We start from the raw sequence: 14,972 nt of genomic DNA on the forward strand, positions 1-14,972 counted from the left end.
TGTTCATAGCAACTAAGAAGTGTGAAATAATGACTTTCTGACATGTATTTGTTTTCTCTTTGGAGTGAAGAAGGATGAGAGGTGACTTAATAGAGGTCAACAAGGTTAAGGGGCATAGGTGAGGTAGACAGTCAGCACCTTTTTCCCAGGGCAAGAATTGCAAACACCAGGGAATATCTGTACAAAGTGAGGGGAGGAAAGTTTAGGGGAGACATCAAGTGTTAAGTTTTTTACACAGAGAGTTGTGGGAGCCTGGAATGCCTTGCCAGGAGTGGTAGTGGAGGCTGGAACATTAGGGGCATTTAAGAGACTCTTAAACAAGGATGAAAGAAAAACAGGGTTTTGAGGTAGGGAAGGTTTTGGGTTTTTTTTGGTAGGTATACATTAGTCGGCACAGCATTGTGGGCCAAATGGTCTGGACAGTGTTCTAATGTTCTATGTTTTATTTTATCTCCAGATTAGTAGAGATGAGATCAGTTCTCACCTCTACCACTTCCTCTGGCCACTCATTTCACAAATCCACCATCCTCTGTGTGAAGATATTACCCTTCAGGTGTTTTTAAATCTTACCCCTCTCACATTAAATTCATCCCCTCCAGTTTCAGACTCCCCTACCCTGGGCAAAAAGCATGTGACCATTTACTTATTCCCCTCATGATTTTAAATATCTCTACAAGGTCATCTCTTAGCCTTGTATTCTACAGGGGGAAAAAGATCCCAGCCTATCCAGTCTCTCCTTATAACTCTAGTCCCAGTTAACATTCTTATGAATCCTTTCTGCTCCCTCTTCTGCTTAATAACCTCCTGTGGCTAGGTGACCAGAACTGCACACAATACTCCCAAGTGTGGTCATCTTGCACAGTTGTACATTCAGTAACATGACATAAGATCCCAGCTCCTGTATTCAGTGCCCTGACTGATGAAGACAAGCAAGCCCATCACTTTCTTCACCACCTTTTCTATCTGTGTCATCACTTTTAAAGTACGAACTACTTGTACCCCAGTGTCTCTCTGTTCTACAACACTCTCTAGGGCCTGGTTTAATTTATCAAAATGCAACACTTCACACTTGTCCCAGTTGAATTCCATCTGCCATTCCTTGTTGCAATTTCCCAGTTTATTTCGGACCTATTGTAATCTTAGGTAATCTTTTCACTGTCTAATAAACCAACAATTTTGATGTTATCCACAAAGCTAATAACCAAAGCACCTGTATTCTCATTCAAATCAATGCTGCAATCTGGTAATAATATTCTCCAACCTATCTCTCTTGAAGGATATGAGGTTGCATGTACTCAGGAAGGCAACCAGCACCTGGGGGGGAGACATCTTCCATTTTCACAGAAAGAAAAGATTATCCATAGATTAATCTTTCTAGGTTGTCATCAAGTCTTAAGTGTATCCTGATGTAGCTAGCAGGCATAGATGCAGCTCACAACTGTTTTTTAGACAGAGTGACATAGAAAGAACACTGAAGAACACAAATTGTTTACAGCATGAATTAACAGCAGCAGAAGAGACAATAGAAAATAGGAAGGACAAAACTGGCATTAATTTTACTAATTACTTTTCCTTCAAACAGAAAGTGTTTGGTAGATTTGTTGACAGAGTGCTCTATTCCTTTTGACTTGAATCCACTTATTTTTCATCTTTTGCCACAATACCACTGTGGCAACATTATCAGCCCATTTTTCACCAGGATTCACTGTATGTCTTTGTGGCTTTTATTTTTCTATGTTTAATTCGATGTGCATTTGTTTGTGATTTGTAAGGTGAAGAATTTGGTGGAGTTTCCACTATCTCATGTTGCAATAGGATATGTGTGCGTAGCATTTACTGTGTGTCCAACGTTGGCTTTTATTTCGGAAGTCTGGTTCTATTCGAAATGTAAATCAATTTGTTTTATGTAATTTCTTTAATTCCCTTATATGGTACTGAAGTATTTTACAGCCAATTAAGTTTTTGTTTGAATTGTCATCATTATTGTAATATATGACAGCCAATTAGTTCATAGCAAGATCCACAGTGTATGAGTGGCCATGTAATTTGTTTCTGAGACATTGTTTTTGGAGATAGAAATTGGTTGTGACACTAGGAATAATACCCCTAATATTTTTGAAATAATTTACAATTTTTCTCCATGATTACACTAATTGATCTTGGTTAGACTAAACTCCTGGATGTGATAGATGGAAACCAAATATTATGTGGCATGCAGTATAACTATTGTTGAATAAGATGTTTTAGCACATACTAAAAAGCTTCATATTATGAAGCTTTGGTTGTATTACACAATATCACATAACCAGTAATATCACCCTGTCTCATAACCAGTCTGCCACACTCTGCATTCAGTTTAAAATTCATTAGGGAGCTAAGAGATAGATTACTGACCCAAGCACTGCCTAAATGTTGGATACAGCATCAGTGTTATGCTAACATCTGGCCAAAGATTCACAATTTCTCCAAAAATTACCACTTTCATTTACATAGCAGAGGAACCCAAGGAACTTTAGGGAACCCAAATTTGACATGGAGGCACATGGAAACAGAGTGGATTATGCTTGATCCATCATGCCAAGTCCAGCAGTGGAGTGGGTAGAAGGTGTAGGTTTCCAACACCCAGTTTGTCTCTGACTTCTATGCCTCAATACATGGATACAGAAGTCAGAGACAACTTGACTTGTGAAGAGAACATTGCAGGTGGTCCTACAGAACCTCTAAGGAAGTAGTTCTCAACCATTTTTGGACTAAGCCCAACCCAGCTTCTGGCCTTATATGCCATAGCCAACTTAAATAGGATCCTAATTTACTCTTCCAAATGTATTTGGTTATTTTCTCCTCCTCATCCTGTGCTATGGCTCAGTGATGTCCAATCTCACCCAAAGGGCTATTCTACCATGATGCTGAGTGAACCATGAGTTCCTCCAGCAACTCATTGTTCACCTGTTCTTTATGTTGGAAACCTTCTCTGTGGTGGGTGGTAGAAAATAGTGCCAGGGTCTTATCCTATTCCAATCAGCAAAATATTTCATCTTCCAGCATAACACTACCTCCTTTATGACACAAAATTGTTGCCATCAGTAGGTCAGCACGGGCCAAGGGGTGAACTTCAGATACAGCCCAGCATTGATTCACTGAGCCACATTTTGAAGTGGGACTGCACTTTAGACTTACTGGATTGACAGAGCTTGGGAACTGTGGTTAAATTGACAATGCATCACCTACAGACAATTGTGAGGTTTGAGGCACAAGAATATATTCACTGTGGAAGATGTCTTCTTCTTTGGCTTGGATTCGCGGACGAAGATTCATGGAGGGGTAGAGTCCACGTCAGCTGCAGGCTCGTTGGTGGCTGACAAGTCCGATGCGGGACAGGCAGACACGGTTGCAGCGGTTGCAAGGGAAAATTGGTGGGTTGGGGTTGGGTGTTGGGTTTTTGACAGTGAGGTAATGCGAAAATAACTGCTGTGTCCTCTGCTTGTGCGCAGGTTTCCTCATCCTTTGGTGTTGGGCCCTCCAGGCATGCACTCATCAGGGATCCCCCACCCTGCTATTGTGAGCACTTCCAGCAAACCAGACATGAATCATTATGACAGTGGCCTCCGATGTGTGTAAGTAAGCAGCAGAAATTACAAGTACTGTTTACACGTGCACTAGAGAGTTGCCAAAAAGAACAATCCTGTTCGCTTCTCTGTGTAGTATTAGCATTTATTCTGCCATTCACAATTCAAGGTGGCATTATTGTCATGCACACAAAATACACAGATTTGTTTTCCTTTATTTGCCTTGTTAAGACAACAAAGAGGCACCACTAGTCCAGCAACACTATAATGGAGAGAAAGAGAAGCAAAACAGAATCCCGTCAGAGACATTTATGTTTTTTTTACATAGAACTTGCGTAATTTTTCCATTCTGAAGAGTTTCCCTATCGTCCAGGAGTGGCTGTTTGTGCAGGAATGACCAAAACTCCAAACATCCGTATCACTCCGTGAGTTTAGACAGAATACCCGAAGTGCGGTATTTAAGGAGGCTGGACGTCTGTTCCTTAGCCCGTTGTTCATGGATCACCAGCAGTTCAGTTTAGACGGCAAGTGAAACGTGAAAACAACTAGGGGTCGAGGAGGTAAAATGTCGGAATGGGAATGAGTCCTTATTCCCATTCCAATCTTTTTATACAGACTGAGTTCCGGGAAATTGGGAATAATTTCCTGAAATGCAGCAGCTGTGTAAAAAAAAACATAATTGAGTATCTGTGGATCCCACCACATCCTTCAATGGCGCTGCCTCCTGTCCTCCCATTACCTCCGTAGCCACACAGCCTCCTGTCTGGTCCAGTGGTGAATAAGGAGCTTGAGGCCTCCAAGTCACTCTCCTCGGCCATGGTTCCAAACTCCCAATGCAAGTAGGAAGCTCTCAGCACCCGAGGTCCTTCAGGAGCTCTGCTTGCCATCGGCACCCCTACAGATCCTGATCTTGATACCTGGTGGCCAGCAGCCTGTGGCCTGGTGTGATGCCATTGGCTGCCTGCAAGCTCCCATGCTGGAGAACTGCTGTAGTTTTGAACCCTGTAGGGTCCTCTCCTCGACATTTGCCAAGAGTTTCTATAAACCATGAAAATCACACAGCTTCTGAATCATTCGAACTACATTTACATTCCTGAGAAATAACTTTCAAGTTACTGATTGATTGAGGATGTAAGAAAAGGAATAAGAGGGATCCTTTTTACCAAATCATATCTCTGGGAGGAAATGGGAAAATAATTAGACAAATGACCAATAACAGCATCCACAATAATTAACTTTTACTTGTTTGCATACGATGCATTGAGAATATGTCAGATGGTAGTAATGTGATATAAACAATATAAGCTGCATCTAGGGGAGGGCATTGAGGCACGCAGAGGAGCAGAGGGACCGGTGCGGACTCGAAGGGCAGACATGGCCTGTTTCCGCTCCATAAACGGTTATGTAGTTATATTGCTCTTTCTTTTACCTCATGAATATCATGACATTGTTGTGCCTGTATGAATCCAGAAAAATAATGAATTATGGGAATCAGGCTGATGGTGAGAAATCACATCCAATTGGAACTCATTTTTCTCAGTGGACACCATTTTGCACCACTCTGGAAATATAACTGAGCACGTCAGGTCCTAAGTCCTGTTTAATGTGACTTCTGCTTCATGGGTGTCTGGGATGATGTCATTGCCCAAACAGTTCTCCTTGTAGAGCATAGAGGGGATTTTTTTTACTGAGGTGCTTAAAGAAGGGACAATGTTGCTCCTAAACAGTTATTGCTGCATCGCTACACCTCCTCTGTACCCAGTAGCGCCATCCACACAGCGAGACCCTCAATGCATGGTCCCTATAGTTACAGCATTAGCTGTTCACTCAGATTCTGGCATCCTTCCAGAGTACTGGCAGCGCATGAAGTCTGACACCCTGCTGTTCGGCTCTTTGAGTGAATCCATTAGGGTTCACGTGAACATCACACGAGTGGTTACAATTTATTCCCCTCCTTAGTTGTATATTATAATTCAAACTGAGAGCTGGTTCCACAAGTGATGGCAACTCTCTAGTGCCTTAGTCTACCAGCCTGAATTCACAGAGGAGCCTAGTCGATAGCATTGGCAAGGTTTTTGACTAGGAGGTCTAGCATCTAATCATCTGATGACCACACACGGTAACTTCCAGCTAGGGCAATGTTTGTGATGAAAGGAGGGAACCACAACTGATGTTTTCCTCCCTTTCCTGGCCTGATGCCTTTGAGGCCAGATATAGTGATTATCATTGCCAACTGGGATGGAATTAGCTAACTCAGCACAGTCCAGGGATCTTCTGCCTTGTTGAGCTCTATAATGTGGTAATGCTATTCAGTAACAGATTAAGGCAACACAAAAACCTGAATTCCTAAGGATCACGCATACATGTTTAGAGAGGGGAAAGTATGAATTTAATTTATACATAGATGGAAATCATATACTGTATTTAAATTACGCATATACAAAACTGTCTGATTCGTACTGCTAAAGTGCTTTATGAGGAGATACTGAAGATAATAATTTTGGCTTTAGTTTTGCAAGAAAGTGTGAAGCTGGAAGTAATTATTCTCTTGGCTCGATGGAATGTTAAGCAACTGTTACTTATCCATTATATAATTGAAGAATTATGTTACATCTGGCACTGATTGAATCAGTTTGGAATAAAAGTTACAAACAGATGCAAAATATTAAACAGACAATATTTTTATCACTAGAATTAAGGTACAACATTTCATCTTTATCTTTAAATGCATATGCATTCATGACTAGTTAAGCAAAGAAAATAGAAGCAATGATCTGGTTTACAAAGCCTACTATTTCCATATATTTCTGCTGCATCATTTTATAAGCACCTTCACCAAAGTATTTCTAATGTGACTGATCTGAGCATAAGCTTTGTCCAAAGGAAGGTTTATTCCATAAACTTATTTCATATTGAGCCAGTTTTACCATTGAATTGAGTCATAAAGATCATGTGACAACAGAGACTTAAATTTGCTGTGCTCCTTTAGAATTTAAAAATAAAATGTAGCCAGATATATTTGGTATCATTCAGTCTTGCTGACAAGAGTTCAATTAATGCTTCTCTCGCAAGGGAGGTTTTGAGAAGTGCACTAAGTCTGTGGACTAAAATCTGTTTCTTTTTGTTTGCAGAGAGCTGATAACAATTGCTCTCAGCTCCTGTATAATAATACGAAATGCTTACCATACAGACCTGTTTTCTCTGAAGCTTGATAGATATCATGTCAGAATTGCTTTTCAGTTCATTGGAATTTATTTTCAAGATAATACCTCTCAGTATATGTATTCTGTGTGTGCCCATCAGATGACTAAATGCAAGGCCTCCTAGTCAAATACCTTGCCAGTGCTGTTGTCTAGGCAGCTCTCTGTGAATTCAGGCTGATAAGCTAAGGCACTAGAGAGTTGCCATCAATTGTTGAACCAGCTCTCAGCTTGAAACACACGCTCTGGCCAAAATAAGTTTATTCCATAAACTTTCAAATTGAGCCAATGTATTGAGACATGATTTAACAGCAGATTTTGCTGTTTAATAGACCTGCTGTTCAAGGATACAGCAAATTAATGAAAATAATTTCCTCCCAGAAAATGATTAACACAAGAGGAAATTCATCAACTTTTTTCCCAGTTATTTCAAAGTTCAGATTTATTGTCAGAGTACATACATGACCTTACATCTTTCTTTGGCTTGGCTTCGCGGACGAAGATTTATGGAGGGGGTAAATGTCCACGTCAGCTGCAGGCTCGTTTGTGGCTGACAAGTCCGATGCGGGACAGGCAGACACGGTTGCAGCGGTTGCAGGGGAAAATTGGTTGGTTGGGGTTGGGTGTTGGGTTTTTCCTCCTTTGCCTTTTGTCAGTGAGGTGGGCTCTGTGGTCTTCTTCAAAGGAGGTTGCTGCCCGCCGAACTGTGAGGCGCCAAGATGCATGGTTTGAGGCGATATCAGCCCACTGGCGGTGGTCAATGTGGCAGGCACCAAGAGATTTCTTTAGGCAGTCCTTGTACCTTTTCTTTCGTGCACCTCTGTCACGGTGGCCAGTGGAGAGCTCGCCATATAACACGATCTTGGGAAGGCGATGGACCTCCATTCTGGAGACGTGACCCACCCAGCGCAGCTGGACCTTCAGCAGCGTGGACTCGATGCTGTCGACCTCTGCCATCTCGAGTACTTTGACATTAGGGATGAAAGCGCTCCAGTGAATGTTGAGGATGGAGTGGAGACAACGCTGGTGGAAGCGTTCTAGGAGCCGTAGGTGATGCCGGTAGAGGACCCATGATTCGGAGCCGAACAGGAGTGTGGGTATGACAACGGCTCTGTATGCGCTTATCTTTGTGAAGTTTTTCAGTTGGTTGTTTTTCCAGACTCTTTTGTGTAGTCTTCCAAAGGCGCTATTTGCCTTGGCGAGTCTGTTGTCTATCTCGTTGTCGATCCTTGCATCTGATGAAATGGTGCAGCCGAGATAGGTAAACTGGTTGACTGTTTTGAGTTTTGTGTGCCCGATGGAGATGTGGGGGGGGCTGGTAGTCATGGTGGGGAGCTGGCTGATGGAGGACCTCAGTTTTCTTCAGGCTGACTTCCAGGCCAAACATTTTGGCAGTTTCCGCAAAACAGGACGTCAAGCGCTGAAGAGCTGGCTCTGAATGGGCAACTAAAGCGGCATCGTCTGCAAAGAGTAGTTCACGGACAAGACCTTACATATAGCCCCTGATATTCTTTTTTTCTGCAGGCCAGGCAGAATTTCTACTTATCGGCAGAGCAAAAAAAATTGCTCTTTGGAAAATAGAAACAAAAAATGTGAACTGGCTGTGCAATACAGAAAATAAATATTCAATAATAAATAACATGCAAAGTAAGATTCCTTGAATGAGTCTGATTAAGTTGGTCTAATGGTGGAGGAATAACAACTATTCTTGAACCTGGGGTGAGAGTCTTGTGGCACCTATACCTGTTTCCTGATGGCATCAGTGAGAACGGAGCGTGTCCTGGCTGGAATTGATGATTGCTGCTGCTTTCTGACAGCAGCGTTCCATGTACTGTATATGCCAGTGCAAAGCACGATCGAGAAAACAAAAATTTCACCTTAAAATCTGTACACCAAGTCTAAAATTCTTACCTTGACAACAAAGTCTCACCATTGTGGCCATCTTCCTGCCGGCTCCAATGCAATATCATACATGCCTCTTTAGTTATCAGTGAAGTCTCAGCACTCCTCCGCGGGGTTCATCCGCCCAGTGCAACTGCCATGAGCTCTGCATAGGCTTTAAATGGTCTGTTACAGAAGCCAACAGTTGTTTACTTCAAAATATTCAAATAAAATTTAAACCTTTAAATGATCATTTGTTATTAAAATATTGTGATTTGCTTTTAATAGCATCCACTGGTCAGCGGTAAGTGCCAGATTTGAGTGGGTCATCTTATACAAAGAGTTTCACTCTTAACCAACATTTTGAGTGGAAATTCCATGTCCTCCTATACATGAATCATCCTTTCTGACAGCATATATGGTAGATTTTCTCAGTGGTGCTGAGAGTTTTGTCTGTGGTGTACTGGGCTGGGTCCACTAACTTTGCCAAGGCTTTTTGCTCAGAAGTATTAGTGCCCCCATGCCAGGCCGTGATGCAGCCAGTCAGCACACATCATGTTCTGTTCCACCAAGACCACCCATAAATTGGAGGAACAAAACTTGATGTTCTGTCTGGGCACTCTTCAACCTGATGGTATTAACATCAGAATCTGCTAGCCTGTTCTCCCTCCCTTCCCTTTCCCTTTGTCTTCTTTTCTCCAGCTCTCCACCCCCTTCCCTCTCCTTGCTCTTCCTCCTTATCCACCTATTCCCTCCTGCCTTTGGGCCTGTGCTCCACCCCCAGCAGCTTTTCTTGGGTTGACTTTGCATAGTTCTCTCTTAATATCAGTGTCTGTAAGACACAGCATCTGATCATTTGGAGGAGGGGTGGTCTTCTCCACTGCCACTTCGTTTTTTGCCTCAAACCGCACAAAAAAGTTGTTCAGATCATTCAGGAGGAAGGCAGGTAGTGTAGTCTTGTGGATAGTGATATCTTGGATCCCCCTTCCACATGCATCGTGTGTCCTTGCTGTCCATGAATCTGCTGGGCCTAATCCCGCTTAGCCTCCCTGATGGCTTTAGACAGCTTGGCTCTTGCTATCACTAGGGCTGCCTTGTCATCTGCTCTGAAGGCTGCGTCTTGGTTTCCGAGCAGCACATGCACCTCCGCAGTCATCCGTGGCTTCTGATTAGAGTAGTGATGGATTTGGGCTCAGTGATATCATCAGTACACTTACTAATGTAGCTGGTCACTGTTGTTGTATAGTCCTCCAGATTTATGCATTCGCCAATGGTTGCTGCTTCCTTGAACATGTGCCAGTCAGTGAGCTCAAAGCAGTCTTGAAATGCATGAATGGCCCCCACTGGCCAGGTTTTAACCTGCTTCAGGACTGGTCTGGAGCATCTAGTGAATGTTCTGTATGCCAGGATTAGCATTACAGAGATGTGATCTGAGTATCCGAGGTGGGGTCGAGGCTCCGTCCAATACTCATCAGAGATGTTCATGTACACAAGATCCAACGTGTTCTCCCCTCTCATAGCAAAGACCACATACTGATGGAATTTAGGTAACCCTGACTTGAGGTTCGCCTGGTTGAAGTCCCCAGCAATGATGATCAGTCTGTCTGGATGTGTGGTCTGCAGTTCGTTTATTGCCTCGTTAGCACTCGTGCTGGGGGGGGATGTACACACCTACTCTGAGGTGAATTCCTTTGGAAGATATAATGGTCTGCATCTGACAGTCACAAATTGCACCAGTGACCAGAGACTCATGCAGAATCCTTACACCATTCTGTGTTGATGTAAACGCACAGTGCAACACCATGGGCTTTACCACACAGGGCAGAATCTCTGTCAGCCTAAAATAAAGTGAGCCCGTCCAGCAGAATGGCGGCATCCAGGACCCTGCCGCTGAGCCACATTTCGGTGAAGACCAAAGCAGAGCAGTCCCCATACTCAGGCTATGTGGCTCTCTAGAGTCAGATGTCATCCATTTTATTCACCATGGAGCAGACGTTGGTGAGCAGGATGGATGGGAGAGCCAGGTGGCAGGGGTTTTCTCTCAGTGTGTATAGTATGTGCATGCTTTCACTTCTCTTTTGTACTCCTGGTGTTTCTTCCACTCCTGGTGCCGTGTGATGTTTTTTTTTATTGTAATAAAGAAACTTGGGTTCTTTTAAAACAACTATATTTTATTAGCTATAGACTCAAGACCATGTGGAAGCATCCATCTTGAATCCAACTGAGCTGCAAAAAAAAACTACTCTCTGACACGAGCACTCTATCACTGGACATCAGTGGACATTCCCAACACATTTTGTAGCATGTGAAGAGATAACAATTCATTAAATTTAAACGGATGAGGAAGCTTAATTTATTGCATAATGTGATAATTACCTACATCAAAGTATTTGTATTTTGACAGATCTAAACACAAGCTTTGGCCAAAGAAAGGTTTATTCCATAAACTTTCAGATTGAGCCAATTTAACCATTCTATTGAGTCATGATTCAACAGTAGATGAGCCAAGTTTTCTCTATCATTTTTGCCTCTGTGTAATTTGATTAGTTTGTGCAGCAAAGCATTAATAAATTGACTAATTTAAAGACTAAACAGCCAGGTTTTATCTTGTGGTCTCCAGTTCAATGCTTCCTGATGAAGGATAGCTTTCAATTTAGTCTCGGTTAAACCAAAACTCAGATTTTAGAGTGGAACTCTACTCATCCAGCAGGTCAATAAGAATTAAAATCAAGGAATTCACCCCTTCAGATCTACCCCATCACAATTTTAACAGTGGGCAGCTGAGGTTTCTGTTTAATTCTGGATCCTGTTCCACCACCAGGACAGCACACAACTTTGATCGGCTTTTTACCCCAAGAATACTAGGCTCCATTCCCTACTTCAAGGCAAAGCTCTGGACAATCTTCAGATAAAAGGCAGCACCCACTTCCTGCCTACTTTAGACAGACAACTAAATTATGGAATTTTAATGTGTCTCAGCCCTTAAAACTGGCTAGGACTCCAATAGACAACCCCCACCAACCCCTGCCACTCTAGTCAGGGGTGGGGCGGGGTGGGGGGGTGTGGGGGGGAATTGAAAGGTTTCTCTCAGCTTTTAGTCCTCAAGTTCAATGTGTTTGTTTACATGTCCTAAAATACCAAAGTTTCCTAAATTATTTTTAAAATTGTGGTTAGAAAACACACATTTAGAAATTTCTCTCTCCTTCAGTCGTACATTAATAACATCAATGTATTGCGTAGTGCCTCCACATTTTTTTCCATTAAAATAAACAGTGTATATTTTTTATATACTTTATTTTTGAAGTTTTGATACATGTAATATATAGTCTGTATATCTCCATAATTTTAATACAGATTAATACTGACTACAAAACAAATATAAACCCCCCCCTCCCCTTTAAAACTAAAACCCTCCCTAACCCCTACGCCCAGAAAGAAAATCAATCAATACTTATACATATTTAAAGAAAACAAAAAGAGAAAAACAAAGGCTACTGGATTGCACTAAGGCAGGCCAGGGAACACAGAGGAATTAGCTATCAAATATTATCTGTACTATCTGGTGAAGTTGTAGGGAAAAGCAATTAGAAAAGGATAAAACTAACCCACAATACCTATCTTATCTATATATGGACTCCATATTTGTATTTTGAAAGTAGATTTCAACGCATTAGTCTGTCTGCAGTATATATGTAGGACATTTACTATTAGCGTCCACAGATGGGTTTCCAGGCATTGGTGTTAGATCACCTTGTCTACAGGCCTAATAGACCACTGTTTACTCCACTTAAGGATGAAAGCCTACTTACAAGTTCAAAACTGATTTTCTTTCTTCCAACATGCCACCTACATGTCTTCTCTTCTATGGCAGTCCCTCAGGATCAAGAAAACTTGCTTCCACTCTGGACTCTGAGTGACTGATGAGGGCAATGTAGGAACTGCAGATTCTTCCTCAGATGGGGCAGGTGGTGCTTAGTGGGACAGGTGGATAGGTAGATGGTAAGATGGTGTACTTCTTCTACTGTTTTTGTGGGGCCTTGTGTGCTCCTGTTGCCTGTGCTCAAGATTCTCAGTGCTTGGTTTCCCAGAAGTTATTGGTGGTGTTAGACTTTTTCAAGAAGGCTTTGAACTCATCCTTGAATCCCTTCCTCTGCCTTTCGGTTAGAGCACAGAATAAACTGTTTGCTAGAGGAGTAAGATGTCAGGCACACAATTAGCATCACCTCCATAATGGAGACAATTCTGTTTAACTAAGGCTTCAATTCTAGGGCTGTCAGCTTGGCAAAGGACACTGGCATTGGTTCACTTGTCCTTCGAGGAAATTTGAAGGACTTTGCAAAAACAGCATTGGAACTAGCTTTCAAGTGCCTAAATGTGCCTGTTATAAGTTGCCCATCTCAAACAGAAAAGAGCTCAGGAAGCACTGATGTCAGGTAGACCATATGTTTAATGACAGGTCTGAGGGCTTGGTCTTCAAATTTCCATTTTCTTAAGTTGACCAGAGTCTGTGAAGGCACATTTAAACCAATGATGTATTTCATCATTAATGACTACCTGCACTTGCAGTTGGCTCCTGAGATAAAGATAGGGCTTTATCATTTCCAGGGTCTTGCCATGAACCTTTATTGTTGGAGCACAATGTTGTGCAGGAGAGGATGGTTGCTGGGGGCCTTTGTCTTGCAAACGTGTAGCCAGATAAAAGGCCTACATGAGTCAATCTTCATGAAAACCAGTGTCAGACAAGAGTGAGTCATCGCCCTGACACTTTTCTCAATATTTCTCACCGCAATGTTGCACTTCCCCTCCACAAACCCCGCAATGGTGAAACTAATCTTCAGAACAAGTGAAGCAATGGGTATAGCATTTCCACTGCAGAATCCAGGCTGGTAGACCCTCAGTAGTGAGGCTGCATTATGTCAGCAAAGCTGGTCTTCAGGACATGCTTGGAGTTCATACTCTCAGCAATCATTCTCGTTACCTGAAGCAGATGAAAGGATAATCTATGTACGTAGTTTAATATTTACTGGCAGATTGAAAAGAAGTAAATGTTTGCCTTCACTAACTCTCCTGGGCATATATTTTTGAGAGTCAAGCATCTCCTTAATGAAATATTTGTTCTTATATTCGTAATCTTGAGTTTACTCAAGTAAGTTTAACAAATTGGTCAAAGTGAAAATGGGCAATGCTGTTGCTTTGATAAAATGTTCATCATACTCAGATTTAGCTCATCTGCCAATTTTATTTCACCTTAGATGTTCAATCCAGAATTGAAAGTGAGAAACCTGTTCTCTCAGAAATGAAAAGACATGTTTCATTATCAGACAATTCTGAAATATAGTTATTTCAGATGTGCAACTCTTAGAGCTGGTTCCTCACATCTCCAGTAACCCAAGTTCAGTCCTGATCTTCAGTGATGACTGAGTGGAGTTTGCATGTTTTCATGACGACCCTCATCGTGTTTTATTTTAGTTTGCTTCCATATCCTAAAGACGCACAAATCAGTAGGGATAACTGGCTCCTGTAAAGTGTCCCTCGCATGTAGCTGAGCAGTAGATTCAGGGAGTTATGAGGGGGATCTGAGAAGAATGACATGGGATTGGTCGCTGTGGGTTCTTAATGGTCAACACAGATAACAAAGGGCCTGTTTCTGCCCTGCGTAACTCTGTGACAATTTATTCTTAAATCATTCATTTCTTTGTCCTTTAGAAAACCTAATCCTGAGCCAAAGAGGGAAAAAGAGAGTAAAAAGACAACTATCAAAAAGCCTCTCAATGCATTTATGCTTTACATGAAAGAAATGAGAGCTAAGGTCGTAGCCGAGTGCACCCTGAAAGAGAGCGCAGCCATCAATCAAATCTTGGGCAGAAGAGTGAGTATAAACATAAATCTAATCTGTTCCCTCCCATTGTCCACCTGAAGGGTATAATGTTCACATCTCTAAATTCCATCAAGAACCTCTTCCTGCAGGTTCAATGTAAATCCTGCACTGTTAAAGAACATGCTCCAATTTGTTGCCTCATTTTCTTTCTTCTTCGCTCACCCCCATATTTCTTTTCCTTATTCCCTCCATTTTGCTCATCCAGGAGATCATTCTGGAAGGCATGGTCTCATTTCTGTTTGGGACCATTGAAGAGCCTTGGGCAGTGTTTCCTGGACTGGAGGAATCAGGGCTGAAGGAAGTGGGAGGAGTATCTTCTTGCAGGCACACACCTTTTCCTACAGGCTATCTGAGATGGCATGCAGATGCTGTAATGCGTCGCAGGAGACAGAAGATGCTTTCTCTTTAATGCAAATATAACAGCTCTCTTTCTTGAATTTCTATTGA

At 42.1% G+C, this 14,972-nt stretch overlaps 1 protein-coding gene across 20 annotated transcripts in view; it reads left to right on the forward strand.

Moving 5' to 3' along the window:
* LOC138743274 (lymphoid enhancer-binding factor 1-like) overlaps positions 1–14,972 on the forward strand; it is a 216,965-nt gene that overhangs the window by 182,522 nt on the left and 19,471 nt on the right. For all 20 annotated transcript variants that reach the window (XM_069898331.1, XM_069898332.1, XM_069898333.1 and 17 more), the window contains 2 exons: positions 3,492–3,614; positions 14,354–14,516. In XM_069898331.1, coding sequence (XP_069754432.1) covers positions 3,492–3,614; positions 14,354–14,516 — 286 coding nt within the window. The remainder of the gene's footprint in view (positions 1–3,491; positions 3,615–14,353; positions 14,517–14,972) is intronic.

The sequence above is a fragment of the Narcine bancroftii genome, chromosome 9 (assembly GCF_036971445.1).
Source record: "Narcine bancroftii isolate sNarBan1 chromosome 9, sNarBan1.hap1, whole genome shotgun sequence".
Classification (NCBI taxonomy): Eukaryota; Metazoa; Chordata; class Chondrichthyes; order Torpediniformes; family Narcinidae; genus Narcine; species Narcine bancroftii.